Raw genomic sequence first — 26,731 nt, forward strand, 5'->3', positions numbered from 1 at the left:
TACTAATCGTCTTTTCAATATCCTTGCTGATAATCATGTTCTTCAAGGAGGTAATTTTGCTGGTTGCCTAGTGGTTCTACTGATGTCCCTATCAAAATGCTTGATGCGATTATCCATCAACAAAAACATAATTCTCCGATGATCAGGTAACTTTCGATCGTTTCTGCGATATTTCTAAAGCTTTCGATTCTATGGATTTGAATATGCTTAAATTAGCTTTAGATAGACTTCATTTATCTGCACTTTTAGTGCAATTTATTCTGAACCTTTTTACTTGGCAGAATAATAAGATCCTTACTTGTCATGGTGATACTGCTTTTTATCGAGTACGTGTTAGTATCGATCAAGGAGAAATCATTTTCCCTCTACTTTGGGTTATTTATTTGGATCCCCTGCTCACTGTTTTGAACAACGAAATACGAGACCCTTTTGTTTTGAAATCCTCAGCTCTGTTAGACTATTCTCCACTTGAATTTGAACAACATTCTTTGCCGATTTCCTATTTGACTTTTATGGATGACTCTACACTTGTTGCTTCCTTGAAGTCTGAAATTAAAGATCATCTTTCTATTACTACTGAATTTTGTACATTAAATAATATTCAAGCAAATTCAGCAAAATATGTCCTTCTTTCTTCTTCTCATCCTTCTTCTTTGATTACTTTTGATCTTTCACCTTCTCCTTTGATCTCCAATACTTCTTTCTCTTTTCCCTTTTTGGCTCTTGGTACTTCTTTTCGCTTTTTAGGTGTTTGGTTTTCTTTGTCTGCCTCTTTCCAATTCATACTTAAATAAGCACGCTGCATGGTTAAAAATATGGCTGCTTTTCTTGGTCCAAAGAAACTACTCGCACAGTATGTGGCCTATCTCTATAATGCTATTCTTCTTCTGAGATTGGAATTCTGTCTACAAACTACTCTCTTTTCAAAAAGCACTGTTCAATCAATAGTTAACCTGATATTTTCTGTTCACAGACGAAAAGTTGGTTTTGCTGCTACTACTCCTTTAGCTTTGCTTTTCTTAAAACTTCCTTTCTCAATTCAGCATGCCTTTTATCAGTTTCTCTTCTCTCATATTGCATCTTGGCAAAAAATATTTACCCACCCTGATTTTAAAGGCTTTGCCAATTACGCTATCTCCTATCTTCAAAGCTATTTGAATGCTGAAAATTGCCCGACTGCTATCAACCTGGAACTATGGTCACAAGTCGTTTCTCTTCGGACTCACACCTTGTTTAATTCAATTTTATTTTCTTCACAAATTAATATCACGTGGTCTCTCTCCTTCTGACCTCTAAGGCGTGATCTACAACCTGCTCTGCTATTGCGAACCATTTTACCACTGTCTATTTTTCAGAAAAGTTGGAAACTTTGGAAAATTTTGCACATTTTTGTTCTTGCTCAACTAGCTTCACCTTGTAGCCGTTTCCTTATGAATTGGTTTGATTTTCAGCATCTTTGTATTGTCAGAAAAAAAGGACGAATTCCTACTTGGTTTAATTATATTAAAAATAATTTTCTTTTTTCTTCTTTATCTTCTTTATTTTTATCTTCGTATAATATTAATCCTTCTTTTACTTTAGCTTCACCTTGTTTATTAGATGATTCTACTAAAGATTATAGTTTTTACCCTCAATAGGCTATTAATTTTAATTCCGCTATCCATACTTTATCCGTTGGCCGTGTGTGTATCACTTACAGGAAAAAAGACTCTGCTATAATGTCTCATTAGCTCCCTGTATCCACCTCCGCCGATGAACGATCCTATAATCCTTATCCTGGTTGCTCTTATAACATTTTGGCCTTATCCAAGAAATCTGCGATTAAATAACGTTATAATAGCGAGAAATGTTTCTTCCTGGTCTCTCTTTCTGAAACTACTGGTTATCCTACTAAGAATGCCAAAGTATTTGCAGCCTACCTCCCCATAACTCTGTCTACCTCTTGGAGTTATACTATTTCCTTGGCTCTTACCCATTTGAATAATCCACCTTCTACATCATCCACTGGTTTGCATTGCCCGGTTTTGACGATTGATGATGTTAATATTCCTTCTTTGTTTTCTTCTACACAAACACTATATATTGATGGCTCGTTCCACTGAGAAATAGATTCTTCTCCTCCTTCTATGGCCTCCGCTTGGTTAGCCTTAGACAATGATGGATTTATATTGAATTGTCGTCTTGAGCATTGGCTTAAATTTCCTTTCAGCTTTATGATCAGAAATTTATGCCATTATTTTTGAATTACATGCTCTTTCTCCTGGTTAGTATTTGGAATCGAATATATTCGAATATATTCAAGTATTCATTTAAATTTATAAAGTATATTCGAATAATATTCGAATAAGTTAAATTTCCTTTTATAGTAATGATTTACATAATTTTTAGCCTGAATTATGATTTTAACTCAGTTAAATTTAAGGATAATGCCCAATTAGAATTTTAACTATACTATATCTGAATACTCGAATAACCACTATGTTTATTCGAATACTCGAATATCTTTCGAGTTATTTGAATAACTGTTACGTGATTCCAAACGCTTCTCCTGGTTCATGATAACGATTAATACAAATTGTGCTGAATTGATCGCTCTCCCAGAAGTGTTTTGTTGATGCTTCTTTCTCTTTGAAGTTACTTTGACAACCTAACCATCTTTTTTGGCTCTTTATTAGATATTTTCTTTTGGACCTCAATTTGAGTATTGATTTGGTCAAAGTCCCTGCTCACAGTGATGATGCGTTAAACATACAAGTGGATTCTTTAGCCAAAGTCACATATTCTTCTCCTCAGCCTACCTTCTCACCTTTGGCTTTTTGTCAAGTGCCATGTGTATTGACCTTCAATTCCCTGCCTATTGATAAGAATATTCGCCATTTTCTATGATCTATAGCCAATGCTCGCAATTTTTATTTTTCTGTTTATTGGCACATTTCACTGCGTTAGGTCCTCCTATACTTTTCGATTGGGCTGGAATTCATTTCTGTCTTTCCTGTATCAAAGGTTTTGCCTCACATAAGAACGAACGTCCAGAATTTTGGATTTTCTGTATCAAACTTCTTTTAGACATGTTGCCTACCTTGGCCATACTACAACAACACAAACCTTACCTTTATTCTTCTGACTGGCTCTACCCACAATGCAATTCTGCTCCTGAAGATTTGAATCATCTTTGGACTTGTCCTTATATTCTTCCTGATCTTAATCCGTATTTAACACACCGTAATGAAATTATAAAGTTCTGGAATAGCTGTTTTACTACCTTTTCAGCTTTAAAGATTCTGCCTATCTCATTCCAAGATGATTTCTCTGCACTGAATTGTTGGCAATTTGAAACTCCTTCATCCTCCTATTTGTGGCTCATAAGAGGATTGCTCCCTGCTCACCTAACATCATTTTTGAAGAATTATTTTCCCCTCTCTGTGGTATATAAGACTCTTTTTCCTCTTCTTAACGATTTCCAAGTCGAATTATATGGTGAAATTTGGCTGTGTCAAAATGTTTTTTTCCACGCCTGGGAAGAATCTCAAGGAATTTCTGCTTCCTCAAAGACCCGAGACCCTTCTACTGTTTCTTCCTCTGTTATTTCTCCTCATCATAACTGTTCTTTAGCGACAGTTCCTCAGGATTCTTGGATTTCCTGGATATCCTCTTCTATAATTCGAGGTGGATTTTAGATCTCGCACTTGGATTTTTTGTGCCGCTTAACAGTTCAACCTCTTAGGATTTCTTTCTGGTAACGGACTGGATTTTTGGATGTTGGATAGTTGACTCATACTGGCCTTTGGGTAAAGTTGGGGTATGCGATTCTGTAATAGTTTAGTTTTTCTTTTTTTAATTATATTTTAGGTTAGATTTCTTTACTTGTATGAGTCGTGAAACTACTTTTTTTATTTTTTATTTGTTTATTTTTTTATTTTATATATTGTTTGATATTATTTTCAATTTAAAAAATTTAATAAAAGATAAAGTCATAAGACTGTTTACACAGTAAAAGGATAAAACTTGGCTCTTCTATCGTTTACCTTTCTAATATTTCACCTCATCATTACAACTCTTCTTTGGCGTCAGTTTTTCAGGATTCCTGGATTTCTTGGATATTATTTTCTATAATTCAGGGTGGATCTTAGATCTCGCACTTGGATTTTCTGTGCCGCTTAACAGTTCAACCTTTTAGGGTCTCTTTCTGGTAACGGACTGGATTTTTGGATGTTGGATAGTTGAACCACATTGGCCTTTGGGTAAAATTGGGGTATGCGATTCTATAATAGTTTAGTTTTTCTTTCTTTAATTTTTATTTTAGTTTAGATTTTTTTACTTGTATGAGTCGTGAAGCTATTCTTTTTATTTTTTATTAGTTTATTTTTTTATTTTGTAATATTGTTCGATTTTAAAATTTTTGAAGTTAAAATATAAATAAAAGATAAAATTGTAGACTGTTTCGCTGCTGAAAAGGATAAAAGCTACCACCATTTGATTTATCTTAGTGAGATAATTCTAACAAGCTATGATACATCTTTGTATGATTATTAAATGCCAAGTTATTTAATATATTCTTTATATAACTGTGATTATAAGTGGTTCTTCTTAATACTAGGAAACGGAAACCGTTGTAAGTCCGAAGCGAAAAAAATAAACCTTTATCTTGTTAGTTGTTTATCTGATGTATCACAAATTTATTTCATCTGATGTAACACGAAATTTCAATGACGTGATGCGTGCGGACAACCGGAAATCGTCACGTGACACTAATTGTCATCGACGTTCGTAAATTATATAGTCCTTCGCTACGCTCCGGACAATAAGATTTTTGAGGATAGGTATAATAGTGCCTATAAATAGATTGTGACTATATGAGATAGTTTTTAATAATAAAGTGTTTTGAACATTCAACTGGTGTGACTATATAGTAGAATGTGACTATAACAGGAGTGACTATAGAGGAAATTTTATTTGATAATATTTCTTAAAGTTATAATTTTTTTTATGATAATAATGTCAATTTCGTAATTTTTTTCAGCAGAATGAAAAATCACATGATCAACATATAAAAGATAAATTTTCTTATTATTTCAAAATAAGAATACTATATATATATATAAACACCAAAATCATAATTTTTAATAGTATTCTTATAAAAGAAACATTTTTTTCTTTTGAAATATATGATTAACTGATCAGTTTTTTTGTCAGTTTTTTATATATAAAATTGGCAATTAATCAATTAGTCTTAGACTAAAACTGAATTGTAACTGAACTGAAAAACTAGTTATAATTGGTTATAACTGAACTTTTAGCATCTCTAGTAATAATATTGTGGATTTTTTTATTGAACTTTTTAAGATATTTACCAAAATGATTTTTTAAATTTTAATAAAAAATAAAGATTTTAACTAAAAGTTTATTTTAATCAGGTATCTGAAATTCCAATTAATTATATAAATATTATATATTTTAAATATTTATAACTTTTCATATAGTTAATTTTTTAAAAATCTGATTGGTGATTTAATAATACTTGTAAATATAGAAAGATTTATAAATATTACAATTTTATTGTTAAATATATTATATATCAAAGATTTTTGTAAAATAAAAATTTTAATATAAAAAGCAATTTGATATTAGTATTTATGAAATAAGTATTTAATTTATTTATTAAAAAAATGGATGATTTATATTTTAAAGTTTTCTTTACCTTTATAAATATTTATAAATGTATTGATTTTTTTTTATTTTATTGTTGTTTGGAGCAAAGAAAAGATAATATATATCTATGTATTATGAAAAAAAATTGATTACATAAATTTCTCTATTTACCATATGATTATCATCCAATAAAATTGTAAATATTAGTTTTTTGTTTTAAACTTTACAACAGTTTCTGTTTTCTAGTATTACATCAATTTTTTCTATTATACTAAATAATAATTTGTTATAGTATTTATATATGTAATTTATTTATTTATAGTAGAATTTTACTTATATAATAAATTCATAATTTTATTATATATACTGTATATGCAAAAAATTGTATATTTGTTAAAAAAATTTATATTGTATATATATACTTGATCACTACAGTTAAGTTTTTATTATAAATTTACAAGTTATTTGATTTAATTATCTGATTTAAGAATAAAAAGGATAATGAAGGTGATTTAAATTTACTTTATAATGTTAGTGCGAAATAAAAAAAAGGTACCTATTGTTATTTTAATATAGTCATTTTAATTATAATTAAGTCATTAATCTATTAAAATTATTGAAATTTTGAAATTTATAATATTTTAGTTTATTACTTTTACAAACATTTAAAAAATGAAAAAAAACACTAATATTTTTATTTACAACTAGAAAAACAAATAGACTATTAAAAAAAGAAGAGAGAATATTATGAATTTAGATGAATATAATAGTTTTAATGAAATGATAATATGAAGGTAGAAAATAATATACTTGAAACTAAAGAGGGTGCTTCTATATACAGAGGAAAGAGAAGGAATGGTGAATATAAAAAAAAAATGATTAAAGAAGAAAAAAAATTATATATTCATGCATACAACACATATATATAAATCTATTGTTCAAATTGTTTTTGACCTGTAAATAATATACAGTATATAAAAGAAAAAAAAAATGAGTTTTTTTTAAAACCGCTAAAACACCACCCAATAGAAAATATTAACAACGAATCCCTTCATTTTGATGAACTCTTTCCTGTATCCAACCATCCTCTATACCTAAACACCTACGATTATTGTTATTGTTATTGTTATTGTTATTATCATTAAAATTTTGTTGTTGTTGTTGCTTTTTTCTATATAATAAAGAAGGAGAACTACGTTTCTTTGCAATCATACCACGAGCAGCCGCGGCCGCAGCTGTGGCAGAAGGTATATAAGATAATAAACGATTTCCCTCTTTTACATTATTATTATAATTATTACTATTATTATTATAATGATGAGAATCAGCTACTGTACAAGTAGGCTCATAATAAATTTCAGTACCATCATCGTTCATAGTTGCTCCAGCTGTTCCAGTTGCTACACCTCTTTTTAAATCGAAACCATTTTTCAAACAAGCGGCTTCAATCGCCTCAATTTCGCGTTGTAAAGAACGTATATCATCATGAAATGTAGCATAAGCTTTTCTAAATTGGTCGTAATCAGTTTTTTGATCTTTACGTGCTAAATCTATATCATTCTGAATTTTTTCACAAATTGCCTCGCTTTCGTTTTCGTTTTCGTTTTCATCTTCATCTTCATCATCAAGAGAAAGTGATTTATTAAAGTAATCACTATATTCCGCGTTAATAAAGGGAGTAGAAGCTCTTCTGCGGAGAGGTTTGTAGGGTTGTACTTCGTCATCCCAGTGGGGAAAAGAAAACTTTGCTTCGGTATATTGTTCTTCATCACCACCAATCTTTGTAGGATAATTATAACGAGAAGAATTTGGATAATAATATGGTGAATAAATAGTTTGCTCTTGTCTCGGTTCTCTCTTTTGTACCATTTTTTTTTCTTTTTTTTTTATTTAAATTTTTTTTTTTTGTGAAAAAGTTGAGAAAAAAATTTACGAGTTTATTGTGTATTCGTTCGAGGTAATATTATCTATCGTTCGAAAAGAAAACTTTATGCGTTCGTGAGAGTCTCGAAGCGAAGAAAGATAGTATTTTCACCGTACGTAGTTATATATTTTTTAAATAATAAGAGCAGGGTTGAGATTTTTTTTTTTTTAATATTGTAAATATTGATAGTATTGTTTGATAATTTAATATTGTTTTTTTTTTGCGGGGTCACAAATTTTATCGCTTTTTTTAAAAAAAATTTTTTTTTTTTTTTTCGATTGTAACGTATTGGGTGATTAACGAATATAAAAAAGAGTAACGTGCGTAAATTTACTTTTCAAAATGTAATATCTTTTTTAATCTGTCGTGAAAGATACATGTCAAAAAAAAAAAAAAAAAAAAGGCGTCCGTTCAGCGTGCATATATATTATAAAAAATTGAATATTTTCGGTTAAAATTTTTTTTTAAAAAAAAAGGGGAGACAAAAAAGCATGTTGAAAATCAAAATCTTCTCGTTTTTTTTTTCTTTTTTTTTTAATATAAAAAAATATTTCTTATAATTTAGTTAAAATTACCGACTTAGTCAGGTCTATTCTTGAGAAGGTTAGATTAAATTAGGTTTAAAATAAAAATATGTTGCAAAAAAAAAAATATATATATATTTTTTTATTAGAAAAAGAAAATTATTTCTTTAATAAAAAATTAATCAACCAGTTTGGAAAAGTTTCCCGAAAAAAAAAAACCTGTGCGTTGGCGGATAATTCATTTCATGTATGTTAGACAAGAAAATATGAATATTTTAGCGAGAAGAAAACTTTTTGTCATAAACTGAACTTAGATGGAAATTAGGTTGAATGAGTAAGGAGAGGATGAAAGCCTAGTTTCAACATTTTCATTCTGTAAATGTTGTAATAATGCATATTTTACATATGAGCATCTTTCTCTTGATTTCATTCGAATTTTTCATCATCTTTTGACGAAAAATTTTTTTTTTTTCTTAAAAATAACTTGAATGACGAGTATGACCTAATATAATGTAGATCAGTTATTTTTTTAGAACTGTGATTATATTATAAGAAATAATGAAACGTATGACGACATAATCCAAATTTAAAAAAATATGGTTAAACAAGTGATACTTTCCTTACTTAACCCTTCTAATCTTATTTTAGAATAAATACTAACCCTTATACGTTATTCTTCATACATTCATACAGGTTTTTTTTAATGAGTCGTACAGTTGTACCGCATTTTTTAATAAATCATGGGCTCACTGGCTTTATACCTTTATTATTTTTTTTACGGTAAATTTGGTAAATTTGGTAAATTTTTGTAAAATTTTGTAAATTTTTGGTAGATTTTACGGGATTTTCCGAGAAATGTACGCATAACATAGATCATTACGATATCAAGACATGTTAATGATTTTAAATTATTTTAAATTATTTTAAATTACAAAGGACAAGAATAATTTATTTACAAGATAAGAAAAAAAACAAAGAGAATTATAAAAAGGAAAAAAAACCTAATCTACTAAAAAAAAAATAAAAATAAAAATAAGGAAAAAAAAATAAATTTTTTTTTTTTCGCTACACATACATTTTACATAATACAAATAAATAATAGATTTTAAATCTAAAAAAAAAAAATAAAATAAAATAAAATTATTTTCTTTTTTTACATATATATACATATAAATAAATATACATATATATATATATACATATATACAAAAGTGATATCCCTGTTCTGTCCCTCCCCCCCCCTTTTCACCCAATATATTATTAAAAAGTTCTAGAAAAACCTTTTGATTTTTTGATTTTTTGAATTTTTTTACTTCAAAAATTATTATTGAGGCATAACACCATGAACTTGTAATCGATATAAACAGGTAAATGGGGGGTTTTCGTGATTGCTTTTAACTCTCATCATAATGGCGTTAATACGTTTATTCGATTTCGCAATTGAATCAGGTAATGTAAATGTCTGTGTAGGACTACCATTAATATCATATTGATATGAACCAAGGAAAAATTTAAAATCATTTTTAAATATTCCCAAAGAATTCTTTTCTTCTAATTCGACTTCACCTTTACCACTATCACCACCTCCTCCTCCTGTTGAAGCAGATGTTGAAGTTGGTAAACCCCATAATTCAAATTCATATGGAGCGGATAATATAGGATCAATTGAAACCTCTCTACTAATATGTTGATAAGTTACATGTGTCAATACAATACTTCTTGATAATTTAATAGCAATTTGACCTTTTGTACCATTAAAACACCAACAATCTCCTACATTAACATTAGGTGAAATAACAGTTTCAGGATTTTTACTTTTAATTATACTATTGGTAAATCTACTTAATAATTTTTGATAAGATTTACTTGGCCATAATTCATAATTACGAGATGTTAATTGATGAATTATTCTTCCCCCTCCAGTATATAAAGCAAAATCAGCTGAACTACCATCCATAAATACTTCTAATTGTTCTTGAAATACTTCATTTAATTGAGTACGAACAAATCCAATAAAATCATTATCTTCATCAGTATTTTCAATTAATCCTTTTGATACTCTAGAAATTTCTTGATCAATAAATTCTTGAACTTGAGCTTTTACAGTACCATGTAATTTACCTTTAATTAAATTTTTTTGACGTTGAGTATTAATATCTTCTTTTGTAAAAATATATAAAAATAATAATAAAAATAAAATTATTACTATTTTTTTGTTAGATAAATTTCTTAAAATATTATTGGATCGAAGGTTAAGATGATTATTATTATTTGAAACTATAATATTAGATTCATCTTTTGATGATATAAATTTAAATTCTTTAGTTGGAATATCTCTAAAATTTGTTGTTGTAGATGGTGAATTTGATGATGATGATGATTCTTCCATTAATAAATCATCTTGTACTTCATTACTAATACCTTCTTTATATAATAATTCTTCAAGAGTAGGTGGAAGTTCTCCTCCAAATTCACTTTCTGTATCACTATATTCTGATAAATCCACTCCTTTCTCAATTAATTGTGTTTTATATCTTATTATTAATCTTTTTTTCATTTTATAATAAACAACTTCTTCTAATGCTTCTTTATTATTTATGAACCAATATTCTGGTGATGTTGGATTATAAAAATTTTTTCTAATATCTTGTTCATCTATCATCATTTCTAATAATTGTTTTGCATCATATTGAATTTTTGGGTATGCAATTTTATATGCTTCTTCTAAATCTTGAAATGTAGGAAAATCTGGATATCTCCAACGAATTAAACTAGTTTTACTTCGTGTAATCGGTGACATATTTCTTTTTTTTTACCTAAAAAAAAAATAGGAGTACGAATATTTTTTATTATTTTTTTTTTTTTACCTTTTTTTATTTTTTTGTTATTATTATTATTATTTATAATAATTTATGAACACGATGGGTAAATTCCTTCTTAATAATTTTTTAAGATAAAAAAAGTAAAAAAAAAAAACACACAAAACGGTATGTCTCTCTCTTCTCTATATATATTCTAATAAAATTAATGAGGAAAAAAAAAGGAGGATCTTCGGTTTTTTCATAACCGTTTTTTAAATTAAGTTTTTTTTTTTAATTAATTTTAATTGGTTGAAAGTTTTATTAAGGTTACTTTAGTATTTGTGTGACAAATATATTTGGTATTGCTATTGAAAGAGACACAAGCCAAAAGTCAGTTACACACCAGAAAAAAAAACCCGAGCTTCGACAAGAATAAAGTTTCAAGAGGGAGTAAATACGAAAAGGATATTCTCAAAAAAAAAAAAAAAAAAAAAATATTTTTTTTTCTCTTATCATGAGTGTGAAAATATTCGAACCTATCTAAGCGGACCCGCATAAAAGAAAATCACCTAAATAGGACATCATCATATGGGGTCATTTGCTGTTCATTACATAATCGCTTTTTCAAAAAATTTCAAGGGGTTAAGACCATCATCTGACTTGATTGCATATCAAGTAAATCTGATTATCAACCAATTTAGAATATACGCAACTAACTAATCAACTTTTGATTAAGTTGAAAAAAAAAAACTTGAAATATCGACAATCATTACGAAAACATGGGGATATTATTGATCTCTAAAGTTATCGCGTGACTGTATTTGAAGGGATATACGGAGATATAAACATTAAAAAAAAGGATGAGGGTTTAGGAAATAGGAGGTTTATAGGGTTATAAAAGTGTGGATGAATTATTAATATCACTCGGAGAAATACGTAATTACAAACATATTATCATATATATTTGAGGAAATTATGAATTACGCAAAATTCTTTTAAAGAATGTCAAAAGATGTCATTATATACCCCTTATAATGTCGGGCTCGGATTACTAAATAGAGTATGTCGATTTTACTTTATTGAAAACAATTTTGGATAATATTTATTAGGTATTAATTAATTTAATCAACTTGCATTATTAACACAAGTTTTTGCATTACTTTAAACGGATCGTTAACTTTTTAATCTATTTAAGATTTTCTCTATTATTTTACTATATCAATCTTGTGTAATAATTGATTTATCTAATCTAAAAGTTTTTGTTTATCTTAAATATTATTGTCATTAGTAAAGATCGAAGAAAAATTTTCTCGTTTACTCATGTCAGGAACAACATCGCACCCTCAAATTCAAGGTTTATATATGACTTTTATTAAATTATACACCACTGGTGCTCTTTAAGTATATCAAAAAAAAAAACAAAAAAAAAAAAAAGATAACCAACTTGCAATAAAGCTTTTATCGCCTTGCTATTTTTTTGATACGGTACTGAACACCAGTAGTGTATTTTTCAAATTATTTTATTTTATTTTTTTTTTTGATACATTTTTAACTAACTTATTTTTCATTTTATTTTGATAATTAGATGGATGGTTTCGTGAGAAACCTACACTTTGGCCTGGTCAAGGTACGTTTAAAACGTAAAATATTCTTCTCATAAAATTTTACTACATATTTTTAATTATTATGATTTTTTTTTTTAATTAGCTATGTGTTTAGAAATTGAAGAAGTTTTATGTCATGAAAAATCTCTATATCAAGATGTTTTGATTTTTAAATCAACGCATTATGGTATTGTATTAGTATTAGATGGTGTAGTTCAATGTACTGAACGTGATGAATTCTCGTAAGTTTTCCCTTTTTCACTTTATTAATGATTTTTTTTTTGAAAATAATCATATCTTAAATTTCTTTCATATATAGGTACCAAGAAATGATTACACATATTCCAATGAATTGTCATTCGAATCCGGAAAATGTAATTTCATTGATTTAATTGATTTTTTTAAAAAAAATCTGATATATACACATATAAATATAATTATAATCATGTGTCGTTTATTAGGTACTCGTAATCGGAGGAGGAGATGGTGGTGTACTTCGAGAAGTAGCTAAACATGAATCTGTTAAAGAAATTGTTTTATGTGATATTGATGAGGTGTGTGTTTATATTAATTCATTCATTCATTTATTTATTCGATTTTGTTGTGATTTATAAACAATAACTTGTGTCTTTTTTTCTTTCTCCATCTAAAAAAAAAAATATCAATCAAATTAAGTCTGTAATTCGTTTATCAAAAAAATATTTACCAAAAATGGCAATTGGATTTGATAATCCAAAAGTTACTGTACATATTGGTGATGGATTTGAATTTTTAAGGGATAAAGTTAATTCTTTTGATATTATAATTACTGATGCTTCAGATCCTGTTGGTATGTTGAAAATTTTTTTTTTTCCTTCTTTTTACAATTATAAAAAACAATATAATAATGAAATTTTTTTTTTTAGGGCCTGCTGAATCACTATTTCAAGTTAAATATTTTGAATTAATGAAAAATGCGTTGCGTCCTGGCGGAATTATTTCAACTCAAGGTAAAATTCAAAAAAATTTATCAAAAATAATAAATAAATAAAATTTTTTTTTTTTAACTAAACAACATATGCATATCTTATAGGCGAATGTCAATGGCTTCATTTAGATTTAATCACACAAGTACAATCCTATTGTCGTGAATTATATCCTGTAGTAGAATATGCTTATACTACAATTCCAACTTATCCTTCAGGTCAAATTGGTTTTATATTATGTAGTATTGATGATAAAGTTAATCTAAAAAAACCTTTAAGGAAATGGTCTGAAGAAGAAGAAGAAAAATTATGTAGATATTATAATTCTCAAATTCATGAAGCTGCTTTTATTTTACCACAATTTACTAAAAATGCTTTGAAAAGGAGTTCATAAATTTAACAATATTAAATAAATTTATAATATTACATAATAAATTAAGATTCCCAAATAACATTATATATCCTGAATTTAAAGTTATTCCAAATTGAAATTAAACTTTAACTATTCTAACAATAAGATCCCCCGCGTTTATTGAATCACTTTCTTTAACTGCAACATAGTCAATTCTACCAGAAACTGCTGAAGTAACTATTGTTTCCATCTTCATTGCCGAAAGTACACAAAGTGGATCGCCATCTTTAACCTCTGCTCCTTCTATAAATAATTTACAGAATATATATTAATATAATTCAAAATAAGAAGAATCTTTTTTATTATATATATATTTATATAAAAGAACTAACCATGCGCTCTTACTTCAACCACTACACCAGACATTGGTGCACCAATTTCTCCAGGATTTCCAGGATTTGCTTTTTCCCGATGTTCATGTTCAACGGCTAAATAAAAATAAATTAATTAGAAATTTAAATAAAACTTCATAATTTTTTACTCCACATACCGGCACTTGTGTCTAATACGCCAATAGCTCGTGCTTCTCCATTTAATTCGAAGAAAACTTCTCTTCTACCAGTAGCTGCATTTAGAGGACCAGCGGCTAAATATTTAATAATAAGTGTAACACCCTCTTCAAGCTGTATACTTAACTCTTCCCCAATTTCAGGTTTGCCTAAGAAATATTTCGTGGGTATAACTGAAACATCACCATATTTCTCAATTGTTTCACGATATTCTACAAATACTTTAGGATATATGGCAGCGGATATAACATCTACATCTCGTATTGATAGTCCATATTTAGATACTAATTCAGCTTTGAGCTCAGTCAAGTTTAATGGTTTCATTGTAGATCCAGGTCGACGATCAATTCTTTGAGTGTCACGAATAATCTAATTTGTAACAAATAAAAGCAATATTAAAAGATAAATTTAATTAAATTTTATTATTTTAATTATAATAAATGTTAATAATATTTACATCTGAGCGAAGTGGTTCTGGAAATCCTCCATATGGTTGACCCAAATATCCTTGGAAAAATTCCACAACTGAAGTTGGAAAATTCAATGTTTTTGCCCTTGAAATTACCTATATATATATAAATATTAATTAAATATACGAACTATAATTCATTATATCGATCAATACAGGGATTAAAACTTACATCCTGATATTTTAGTTTATTAGTAACCATAAATTGTGCAAGGTCACCGACAACTTTTGAACTTGGTGTTACTTTAATTATATCACCACATAGCTTATTAGCTTCGGTATAAGCTTTCTTAATTTCATTCCATTGTTTTCCAAGTCCTAATTGTGATGCTTGAAACATAAGGTTTGTGTATTGGCCTCCAGGCATTTCATGTTCATAAACCGAAGAATCAGCGCTCAAAACTCCAGCTTCAAAACAACTATACAATTTACGTGCTTGTTCCCAATATCCATTCAATGCATGCACATCCTCTAATCTAATGCCTGTACCAAGATCAGTATGTTCTAATGCAGACACTACTGCACCCATCGAAGGCTGAGATGTTGTTCCGGACAAACTATCGATAGCCAAGTCAATAACATCAGCACCAGCTAAAGCGACTGCTAACATACTGGCAACACCAGTCCCAGCAGTATCGTGTGTATGCACATGAATAGGTAAATCAGGCCATCTTTTCCTGATAGAGCTTACTAAAAGTTTTGCTGCCTCAGGTTTCAATAACCCTGCCATATCCTTGATACCTAATACATGTATACCTAAATTTACTAATTGTTCGGTAAAATTGAGGTAATATTCTAAATTGTATTTTTTCTTATTGGGGTTTGAAACATCACCGGTATAACAAATAACTGCTTCAACAACTCCACCAGCTTTTTTAACCGCATCAATACCCAGTTTCATATTGTCAATATAATTAAGAGAATCAAAAATACGAAATATATCCATTCCATGATCTTTCGCCTTTTGGCAGAAATCATATATAACATTATCTGGGTATGAAGTATAACCTACAGCGTTTGCACCACGAAGTAACATTTGAAAGGGAATGTTTGGAACAAGTGCGCGCAACTTAGACTATATATTATTAATTTTTTTTTTTAAAAAAAAATAAATTATTAATACAAAAGTAAAAATTCGAAATATATATTTAAAACTCACCAAACGGTCCCAGGGGTCTTCATATAAAAACCTCATTGCAACGTCAAAAGTTGCGCCACCCCACATTTCTAAAGAATAAGCATTGGCAAGAGCATGCGCGGTATGAGGTGCAATATTCAAAAGGTCTGATGAATGGACGTCAAGATTAATATATTTAATATAATTAGTTATAAGCAAAATATGTAAGCCATATTTCCAATCATACCGATCGTTCTAACTCTGGTAGCCAACAAACTTTGATGCGCATCTCTCCAGGTTGTATCCATAATCAGAACGCCATTATATTCACGTACAGCCTTAGCAAAAGCTTCCGGCCCTTTTTCAACAAGAATGTGTCTCCACCCATGCTCAGGTGGAACACGGACGTCAACAGGTTCTGGACCAGCCAAAGAACGAATCTCCGGATAAAGTATTTCGCCTTTGAAAGCAGGCTCACCCTAAAATGAAATTACATTTTAAAATATTACTAATAATAATATTAATACAAAATACATTGTCTAATAAGTCTTACCATTTGTCCTTTGATACTACTTCCGTTAACGACAATGTCGCCTAAATATTTCAATATTTTTTGAGCACGATTTTTACTTTCAACAAGTCGGAATAGATCCGGTGTATCATCAATAAAAGTTGTCCATGCTCCTCCTTTCATAAAAGTATCATGAGTAAGTAATCGTTGTAGAAAAGGAATATTCGTTTTTACACCACGAATCCTAAATTCAATTAACGCTCGAAGAATTTTACGTCTTGCAACTTCATAAGTATCTCCCCAACACGTGCATTTTACTAATAATGAGTCATAATGTGGCGTTATAACTGCGCCAACATAACCTGCACCACCATCCATACGAACACCGTTTCCACCAGCTGATCTATAGACCTCGATTTTCCCTGTATCTGGTTGGAAATTTTGGGCCGGATCCTCAGTTGTTATACGACATTGAATAGCAAATCCCTGCGTATTAATTTTTTCTTGTGTTAAATTAAGATCTGAAAGGAGTGATCCACCGGCAACATGAATTTGTGCGGCAACTATATCAATACCAGTAATTTCCTCTACATTACAAAAAAAAAAATGTTAATCTTATCATTCACATGAATTTATGAAAATATTCGAAACTTGCCTGTTATGGTGTGTTCGACTTGAATTCGAGGATTAATTTCAATAAAATAATGTCTACCCTCTGAATCGACTAAGAATTCAGCTGTGCCAGCATTTCGATAATTAACAGCTTTTGCGAGTTTGACAGCATCATCAAGGATTGCATCGCGAACTTCAGCCTGAGAGTATTCATAAATGAATTAATTAAGTATATTTTTGACGATAATTTTAATAGATAACATAACTTGATTCTTACACTAAGATTGACTGCCGGCGCGACTTCAACTACCTTTTGGTGGCGTCTTTGTACAGAACAATCACGTTCGAATAAATGTATAACATTGCCGGCTACATCTGCTAATAACTGAACTTCAATGTGTCTCGGCTTATCTAAGAAGCGTTCTAAGAAGACTGTGCCGTCTCCAAAAGCGGATAACGCTTCTGATTTTGCACGCTCAAAAGAGTCAGGAAGTGAATCTACATCACGAATCACTCTCATACCGCGACCTCCACCGCCCATTGCAGCCTTAACAATGATTGGAAACCCATATTCATCTATAAAAGCTTTCGCTTCTTCTAACGTGGAGACTGGGCCTGGTGTACCTGGGACAACGGGAACGCCGCACTGAATAGCTTTGGAAGTAAGTTTTGATAGTTAACTTTATAATAATATCCGATTTACCTTTAAAAACAATATAACATACCAAGTTCTCTTGCTTTAGTTTTATCACCCATCTTTTCTATTACATCAGGGGTAGGACCTATAAAAGTTATCCCGGCTGCTTCAACCTTTCTAGCGAATCCTGCGTTTTCAGCTAGAAATCCATAGCCTGGATGAATCATAGTTACACCGCGTAACTTCGCAATACGGATTATTTCATCTTGGGCTAAATAAGCTCCCACAGGAGTATAAACATTTTGCGAGCCAACTTGATAAGCTTCGTCGGCCTTATACCTATGCATCGATAATCGATCTTCGAAGCTAAAAATTGCAACGGTTTTCATAGAAAGTTCATGAGCTGTTCGAAAAACTCGAATAGCTATTTCCTATTAGACCAATCCAATTATTAAAATAAAAAAAAATTAAAGTTACCATTAGAATAACTAAACTTTGTTACGTATATTTATACAAGAGAAAAGCTTACACCACGGTTCGCAACCATCAATTTCTCAAATTGCCCAAATATTTGGCTACTTTGACGAATTGAATCAACGGAATGTTCACGTTCATGCATAGTTGCTTAACTTTCTTTAGATATGAAAGTTCAAAGAGGACTGAGGAAAAACAATTAATTTATAAACAAACTTTTGTAGATATGCTGATCTATCGTAAATAGATATGCTAAATCAGTAAATCGGTTATCTTTGTTTTTGTGGCAGTGTGACACTGATTATGTTATGTATTCGTGTTCTATATATCGTGAGAGAGTAGAAGTATAAATATATTAACATATTTGCCGGTTAAATACAATAATTCATCCAAGATCCGAAAAAAATCGGATTGTAGATTATGCAATTTTGAATTAATTAATGTTCCAAATAAAGAGTTGGTCATCGGAAATTTAATAAAAAGAATATCTGCATTAATTCAAATCTTTCTGTATCTTTCTGTATCGATTTTAACTATTAATATATTAGTTCAGGCCTGAAATCGAATTAAAAGAGGATGATAATGACAGATAAAAACCATTTATTTTATTATATAAATATTAACGCAAACGCCCCGAGAATTTACTTTTTCGTAATTACAACAGCCCAATGAAATTTAATACTTCAGATTAGATCAGATCATCATTTACAGATCTGTTGCGGATTTTTTTTTACTTACTTATATATAGCGATTAGCGATAAACTTTAAGAGAGACGGAAAACAAAACTGTATCTTATAGAATATTTGAAGCATTTCAGTCGCGTTTTTTCTTTTCTCTACATATTCCCCTGACAAATATTATTCCATAGTAGATATAATTTTTTTTTTTTTTTTTAAAAAAAAAAAAGAGCTTAATTTCCTCCTTAATTATAATTTTTGTGGTTTTCTCTGTACCCTCGGGCATCCACCCATTTATATCTATTGCACTTTTCCCGCGTTAGGAAAGGTGCACTGTCATCACGGCGCTACAAAAGAAAGTCGTTAAGTTAATTGTCTTCCGGGGTCATCAGGTATAACACTCAAAAGTGAAATAAAGTTATAAATTTAATAATGAAATGAAATATGAACATCATCATTAAATATCCTTGTTCTATGAAGAAGTCACCTCCCTGGCACTACAATTTTAGCGTCGCGTGATAAGTTGCCGTACTGTTTCGGATACAGTTTGCCATGAAAAGACAAGTGGAAATCGATCAAATTCATCCAAAATTATTCGCTACTAAGCGTACCAAATGTGAATCCACTCAAAAAGATGTCCTCTCCACTAACAAAAATGACCTGCCACGTATTAGCATGTTATCCGTTGAAGAGGTTTTAAAATCTCACGTATTGTCTCTCGATATAGACAATTGTGAAGCTGAAAATGATAATGCTTTCATTGTCGCTGATCTTGGCGAGATTTATCGTCAGCATCTTCGTTGGCAGACTCATTTGCCTCGAATTAAACCGTTTTATGGTAAATTGAAGTAATAATTTGTAAAGTAAATGTCAAATTTTTAAACCATTTTTTTTATTTTAACTTGAGAGTTTGCACATTTCTCATCTTTAACCTTATGTTGAGTAGCAGTCAAGTGCAATGCAGATCCTATGTTACTTAAACTATTGATAGCTTTAGGAACTGGATTTGATTGTGCTAGTAAAACCGAAATTCAAACTTTACTTAACATGGGAGTAGACCCGTCTAATATTATTTATGCCAATCCATGCAAACAAGGATCCTTTATACGATTTGCCGCTGAGCATGATGTTAAAATGATGACGTTTGATAATGTTGAAGAACTTCACAAGATCAAACGTTTCTTTCCTAATGCTCAATTAGTCATTCGTATTCTCACTGACGATTCTAAAGCTGTTGTCAAGCTAAGTGCCAAATTTGGTGCTTCTTTAGATAACACCGGGTTTCTTTTACAAACTGCCCGCGAATTAGGCTTAAGTGTCATTGGCGTTAGGTAAATGTTATTGAAATATATTGATTTTTTTTTTCTTTTTTATAACAAAATTTTTCAATCTTTTTATTAGTTTCCATGTTGGTAGTGGTTGTTATGATGAAAATGCGTATGTTGACGCCATTAATAGGGCAAGATTTGTCTTTGATCAAGCAACAGAATTAGGTTTCAATTTTCATTTACTTGATGTTGGAGGCGGATTTTCATTTTCACGTAAAAACAACGATGTTACTTTTGAAAAAATTGCGTCTGTTCTTGGGCCTGCTATTGACAAATGTTTTCCTTCCGATAACATTCATGTTATTGCTGAGCCTGGACGGTATTACGCAGCTCCAGCTTTTACCATTGCTACACATATCATTGCAAGAAGAATAGTTCGTAGAGATCTTGATGAACATATTCCAAATATGGATGTTATTCAAGATGAAACACTTGTGGCTGGTGACGATCATCCATCATTTATGTGTAGGTATATCACAAATACAATTGATATTCTTTTTAGCAATACATCCAAATTCCAAATATTAATAAAAATTTTTAAATAGATTATATTAATGATGGTTTGTACGGCACTTTCAACTGTATCCTTTTCGATCATCAAATCGTTACTCCTAAAGTTTTAATGAAGGAAGGAAAATTTTTGTTTGGTGAAACTTTGGACGAACCTGAATACAATTGCTTCATTTGGGGACCAACTTGCGATTCTATCGATTGCATCACCAAAAACGGAAGTCTTCCTGAATTATTACCTGGTGATTGGTTATATTTTGAAGAAATGGGAGCTTATACAATTTCAGCATCCACAAAATTCAATGGGTTTAGGAAAAGCAAAATCATTTATACCACCACTGACCCTCATGTTCTTACCATTCTCGATGATGCATGACATTTATTAATAAAATGTATACATTCCTTAACATTACTGGAGATTTGGCTTAATATTAAAAGATTTTTTTTTAAAAGAAATTCGTTTTAATTATTGAGTTAAAACATATGGTACGTACAGCATGTACAGTTACACTTTGGAACTACCATGGTGAAAATGGTATGTTGATTTAATTCTAAAATGATGAAAAAAAACGAAATACAAAGTGCAAATTTGGATTTGTTAATCTTTTGGAAGTTTGCACCGTATTTCATTATATAAATAATGAAATAATGTTGATTGGTCAACCTTAAATATTTGGTTTTAAATTGGAAACAAATATTACAAGCGTTGCAGATCATTATTTGCTAATTCTGATAAAATTATTATACAATTTTTTTCGGTAAAAAAGATCAGATTTTTGACAATATTTTTTTTAAAAATTAAAAAATTCTAAATTTTATTGGAAGTGTTTTTTTATTGAATTAATGGAGATATTTAATTTTATATGAAAAAATTTTGATTTTTTAATAGAACAGATATAGGAAAATAAATGCCAAAAGTTGCTTATATTTCAAATCAAAAAGATTTAAATTATTAATTTATTTTTCTGATTTTTTGAAATGTAATTTATTTTTTGGTTAAAAAATTAATTTTTAGTATCTATAAACTGTTTTAATTAAAAAATAACATTTTTTTATTATTAATTAAATATTTATATATTAATTAAATAAAAATAAAAATAAATTTTAGTATTTTAAATTTGGATATTACTAAATTTTACCAATAATAATTATTACTACTAGATAGAAATGTAATCACAACTAGGTCTTACTAATTACAACTTGCAATTCACAACTACAACTCTATGTTTTTTACATAGTTATAATTACACAACTATTTGGAAAACAGTTGAGATATCAACCTTATTACTAGGATTATTATCATTTAATTTAGCCAAAAATTACAATTTAGTCAAAGTATATATTTGGAGATAATTATTTCAAATAATTTAGCATTAAGTATTTCAACTGTTTTTTAAATGGTTATGTAATTATAGCTACTATATAAATAGTTGCAATTGTGATTGTGAGTTGCAATTAGTAATATCTAATTGCAATCACATTTCTAGCAATATATTACATTAAATTTTATAAAGATTTATATAAATATAATATTATACTAGGAAAATGGTAAACCGTTATGTAGTTCAGAGCTCATCAGTATATAGTTAGATAACTACATATTCAATTATAGAGTTCCAATCCGTCATCCGACGGATAATCACATTTTGACAGTTGTACGCTCATTTAATTAATATAAAAGAGCATTTTTTTTAAGGATATCCTAAGAGCATAATACAGTATATAATTTATTAAATAAACTTTTTTTTCAAAAATGAAAGTGAGGAGAAATTAAGAACAGATTAAAATATCATCCGACAGATGAAAATTTCAATCTGACTAAGATTTCACCCCATTTATTTTATGTTCAATTAATTAAATAATGCATAGTCTGATCACCTTACATCGAATGCAGTTCCTAAATTATAAATTATGAAACATAAATGTCTCTTTCCAAAAATAAATGAGAAGAAAATGATCATCCGTCAGATGACAGATTGGAACTCTACTCATTTAACTGATTAAAATAATTTTGTGTAATATAAGAACTAATTAAACGTCAACTCAAAGAACAAATGGACAGATAACAGGATATTTTGTACCATTATAGCTAGAAGATATAGAATCCGACCACTATACTTCCATTGACTAACTTGAAGCAGCTTACGTCCGCCAAACTCTTTTTGCCAAAAATTTCAGTTTCATCACCAATTAGTTTCAGTTTCGTCATTGACTGAACTATATAATAATAATTTTTAATTTTAATTTTAATTATATAAAATTATAGTTTTATTATAAAAATATATAAAATTAATTATATTTATAATAGTTTTATAAATTCTTTTTAAAAAATGTTATATTTTAATAAAAAAGTAATTATTATAATTAAAAATCCATGGAAATTTATGAAAAATCTATAGAAATATCATGAAATATTGAATTTTGGCATTTTGTCTTTTAATTTTAAATGTTTAAACTATTTCAGTTTCGTCAAATGACTAAATATTTCAGTTTCACCCAGCATTTCTATAACTAATATATATTATACTTGAATATTACTTTTATATAAATAATAAATAGCAAAAAATCTGGATAAAAAAAAATATTTTGCATTTAAATATTTAATTGCTGATCCTCATATGATAGGTAGAAATTTTGTGTAACTATTATGGAGCTATGATTTATAATTAAAATAAATATATTCTGAATCTCATGTTTCCTATTTTTAAAAATATTAAAAGAATACTTTACTTCTAGAAAACTTGTTATTATTGGTAACTTAATACCAATGAGAACTTCATTATGGTCCTTTTTCATGAGTTTAATGGTATTATTTATTTTAACTTCCAAATTTAAGATTCTAATACCTATGCTATTCCAATAAAACTTGACTTTCAAGTTACTTGAAATTCAATTAAAAACACTTCATTATTAGAATAGTTTGCAACTTAAAAAATCCAAATACACTAAGTTTTATTTGTGAAGAAAAAGGAATTAATAGTGGAGTTTTATCTAGTTCTTTTGCTGCTATAAACACCATTTATAAATGTGTATTTGATAATAAAATAAACAAAATATCTAGAAGCAATAATATTAGGTTTTTATGATTCTTATATGATTCAACAAATACTCAATAATGTAGATTTTTATCCTTTTACAATTTATTTATATAATATTATGATTTTTCATCAGTAAGTTAGGTCGGCATAAATCATTGTATTGAAAAGCACTGTAAAATTTGGCGCATTGATCATTGCAATGATTTATGCCAACAAAATACTAAACAATGCACCAATTATTCAGTGCAATGATCATTGTATTGGAAAGTGCATTGATTACTGTGACATAATTCAGCACCTTGATTAGTGTTAAAAGTTTCAGTGCGAATCTGTGACACAAAATTGCAAAGTTTATTTACCTAACTTTAAGTTTATTTTTTATTAAGTTTATTTAGGTATATGGCTTCTTTCTTCGAAGCTGAAGTTTATTTTGCTTCAGTTTCGGTATTATTACTTTATGATTTATCTTTTTATTTTTTTTATTCGCTCATACTTTTTATTTTTTTTATTGCTCATACTAATTATGTTTTTTCTTAACATTCAAACATAGAAATAACATGAAACTTACCCTTACAACATTTCAAGTCAAGAAGCTGACAACATAAAAGAAAATAAAAATAGAACGTTAATTAACGCTCTTAAAGTAAAAAAAATTAAAAATCTAAAAAAGTAAGTCTCTTTTTTATCCTTTTGTTTCTTTTAATTTTTTTAATTTCCCTTTGTTGATTGCGTTTTTTTTTGTAGAAATGGATTGATAATTTGAAAATAGTTCCGATCGGTGGTATTACTAGTCATATGACTTATGGCCAAACCGATTTAGATAATCTTTTTTTAAGAGTTTTAAGAAAATTTTTTCTTTTTTATTTTAGGTAGAGAAGCTCGAGTGAAAACGGGATATTAAGGTATTTTTATTAATATTATTTTATTTATCATTATTTTTTTAGGAATGAAATTGACTTTTTCTTTTCATTTAGGAATAGTTCTTTGGCAGATTTCCTAGACTTTCTGAAAAGATAAGTGTTTTTTTGGAGTGTATGATAGCGTAATGGCGTTAGGAAACAATACTAACCCCATTTTTTTTATTCTTTTAGGTCCTTGAACACTCCTGAACGCTTCCTGAAATACAGATTTGAAGGTAGGCAGGTGTGTGCTGTGTATTGGTGTTAGAAAACAATACTAACGCCTTTTTTTTATTCTTTTAAATTCTTGGACGCTTCCTGGAATATAGATTCAAAGGTAGATAGGTATATGGTGTATATTTGCATTAGGAAACAATAATAATGCCTTTTTTTATTATTTTTTTAGGTTATTAGAAGCAAAATTTGCGGTAAGTTTCTTTGAGTGAATGCGTGGTAGTTAATGGCGTTATGATAATATTAATACCTTTTATTTTTTTTAGATCGTTTGTTAGAATTGAACCAACTGGGACTATGACCAAACCATTAACAACAGGTAAAAATGGTAGAATATTTCTATTTTTTTTAAAGAAGCGTTATATTAACATTTCTTTGTATTTTGTAGGTTCTTCTGGCTTCCCTTTACCATTGGATTCCTAGTAGGTATTTTGAAGTTAATTTTGATTTTTTTTTTGAAGTGCTATATTAACACTTTTTCTTTGTATTTTGTAGGTTTCTTTCAGCTTTCGGCATTGGATATTTGGATATCGGGTAGGCTTTAAAGACGAAAATTTGTTTTTTATTATTTTTTTTGAAGTGTTATACTAACACTTCTTTTATATTTTGTAGATTTCGTTCGGCATTGGATACTGAATACCGAGTATGCTTTAAAAACGAAATTTTTTTTATTATTTTTTTTGAAATATTAACTAATACTTCTTATATATTTTGTAGGTTTCTGCTTCAATATTTGGCTGCTCATGTAGTAAGTTTCTGGAAATTAATTTCAAAATTATTTATTTATTTTTTTTAAAAGAAACGTTTACTAACGTTTCATTTTTTCTTTTTTACTCAGTATAGATTTCAGCTTTGCATTTAGGTGTTAAATTTTTGGTAAGTTTTGAAGTTATATCATAACTTTAAAACTATTTGTTTTTTTTAAAAGAATCGTTTTATTAACATTTCTTTTTGTTTTTTCTTGTAGAAATTAATTTTGAATTTAAAGCTTTAAGTTTGGAAGAAAGCAATTTATTATGACACCATAGTCCCGTTCAGGTGTCTTTTTTAAAAATTTCAATTTTTTTTTTTTTAATATCAGATAAATTTTTTTATTAAATTTTTTTTATTTTAGGAACGATTCAGCTCGGCAATTTCTTGGAATGGATATTTCTTGTAAGACTTGTGAGTTTTAGAAAGGATTTTTTTTAAAAATCTTAATGAAAACGTTATTAAATTAATGTTTCTATCTTATTTTATTTTTAGGAACGGTAGATTTCTTGAAATGGGACTTATCATTATTTACAATAATGTGAGTTTCGGGGATAATTTAAATTAAATATATACTATAATAGACAGTTAGGTATATGAAAATAAAATAAATACAGTAAAATAAATAAATTAATTAATTAATAAATTAATAAATAAATAGAATAAAATGAAATTAAATAAATAAATTAAATAAAAAAATCTGTGCAATGATTTATGCGATGTAGATAAAACAGTGCGTTGATTGATGCTATTTTTCAATGCGCTGTTCTGTGTTGCCTTCGTAGAATCACATGATTTCACGCTGATCTGTGTTGGCATAAAACAATGCGCAGTTTTATGCGCACTTAACTTACTGATGTTATAGCATTTATTTCAAATAATAATAATTATAAAAGGTTTGCAACTAGTTTATATATAAATATAAATAAAAATAAAGTGTAATATGGGTATATGACAGAAGATTAAGAGAAAATTATTTTTCAATTAGTATTTTTCAAAATGATGAAATGGTAAAACAATTTTAAAATATAACAGCTTCTTCAGTTTAAAATCAAATCCAATTATTGCAAAATTATAATGGGATTA

The 26,731-nt window shown here is 28.5% G+C and overlaps 5 protein-coding genes across 5 annotated transcripts; 2 read left to right on the forward strand and 3 right to left on the reverse strand.

The window, feature by feature from the left end:
- Positions 1-6,070: 6,070 nt before the first annotated feature.
- OCT59_029631 (uncharacterized protein) lies at positions 6,071-8,084 on the reverse strand. The gene has a single exon (XM_025315682.2). The coding sequence runs from the start codon at positions 7,516-7,518 to the stop codon at positions 6,685-6,687; it is 834 nt and encodes a 277-aa protein (XP_025182377.1). The 5' UTR covers positions 7,519-8,084; the 3' UTR covers positions 6,071-6,684.
- A 1,337-nt stretch (positions 8,085-9,421) lies between these two features.
- OCT59_029632 (uncharacterized protein) lies at positions 9,422-10,897 on the reverse strand (the record flags this gene model as incomplete). The annotated part of the gene is made up of 1 exon (XM_025315683.2): positions 9,422-10,897. The coding sequence occupies one exon, from the start codon at positions 10,895-10,897 to the stop codon at positions 9,422-9,424; it is 1,476 nt and encodes a 491-aa protein (XP_025182378.2).
- Positions 10,898-12,287: 1,390 nt separating this feature from the next.
- Positions 12,288-13,924, forward strand: OCT59_029633 (putrescine aminopropyltransferase). The gene is made up of 8 exons (XM_066145226.1): positions 12,288-12,396; positions 12,484-12,525; positions 12,606-12,744; positions 12,822-12,876; positions 12,964-13,056; positions 13,178-13,331; positions 13,408-13,491; positions 13,575-13,924. The coding sequence occupies exons 3-8, from the start codon at positions 12,608-12,610 to the stop codon at positions 13,859-13,861; spliced, it is 810 nt and encodes a 269-aa protein (XP_065994791.1). The 5' UTR covers positions 12,288-12,396; positions 12,484-12,525; positions 12,606-12,607; the 3' UTR covers positions 13,862-13,924.
- Positions 13,778-18,353, reverse strand: OCT59_029634 (uncharacterized protein; the record flags this gene model as incomplete). The annotated part of the gene is made up of 12 exons (XM_025331787.2): positions 13,778-14,122; positions 14,212-14,307; positions 14,370-14,757; positions 14,846-14,953; positions 15,030-15,932; positions 16,017-16,141; positions 16,222-16,453; positions 16,528-17,072; positions 17,141-17,297; positions 17,375-17,751; positions 17,823-18,165; positions 18,264-18,353. 12 exons carry the CDS (start codon positions 18,351-18,353, stop codon positions 13,959-13,961), a joined length of 3,528 nt encoding a protein of 1,175 aa, XP_025182380.1. The 3' UTR covers positions 13,778-13,958.
- A 630-nt stretch (positions 18,354-18,983) lies between these two features.
- OCT59_029635 (uncharacterized protein) lies at positions 18,984-21,838 on the forward strand. Its single transcript, XM_066145239.1, has 5 exons — positions 18,984-19,278; positions 19,370-19,724; positions 19,833-20,217; positions 20,288-20,679; positions 20,760-21,838. The coding sequence occupies exons 2-5, from the start codon at positions 19,439-19,441 to the stop codon at positions 21,098-21,100; spliced, it is 1,404 nt and encodes a 467-aa protein (XP_065994792.1). The 5' UTR covers positions 18,984-19,278; positions 19,370-19,438; the 3' UTR covers positions 21,101-21,838.
- Positions 21,839-26,731: the final 4,893 nt, after the last annotated feature.

Source organism: Rhizophagus irregularis, chromosome 9 (assembly GCF_026210795.1).
Source record: "Rhizophagus irregularis chromosome 9, complete sequence".
Lineage (NCBI taxonomy): Eukaryota > Fungi > Glomeromycota > Glomeromycetes > Glomerales > Glomeraceae > Rhizophagus > Rhizophagus irregularis.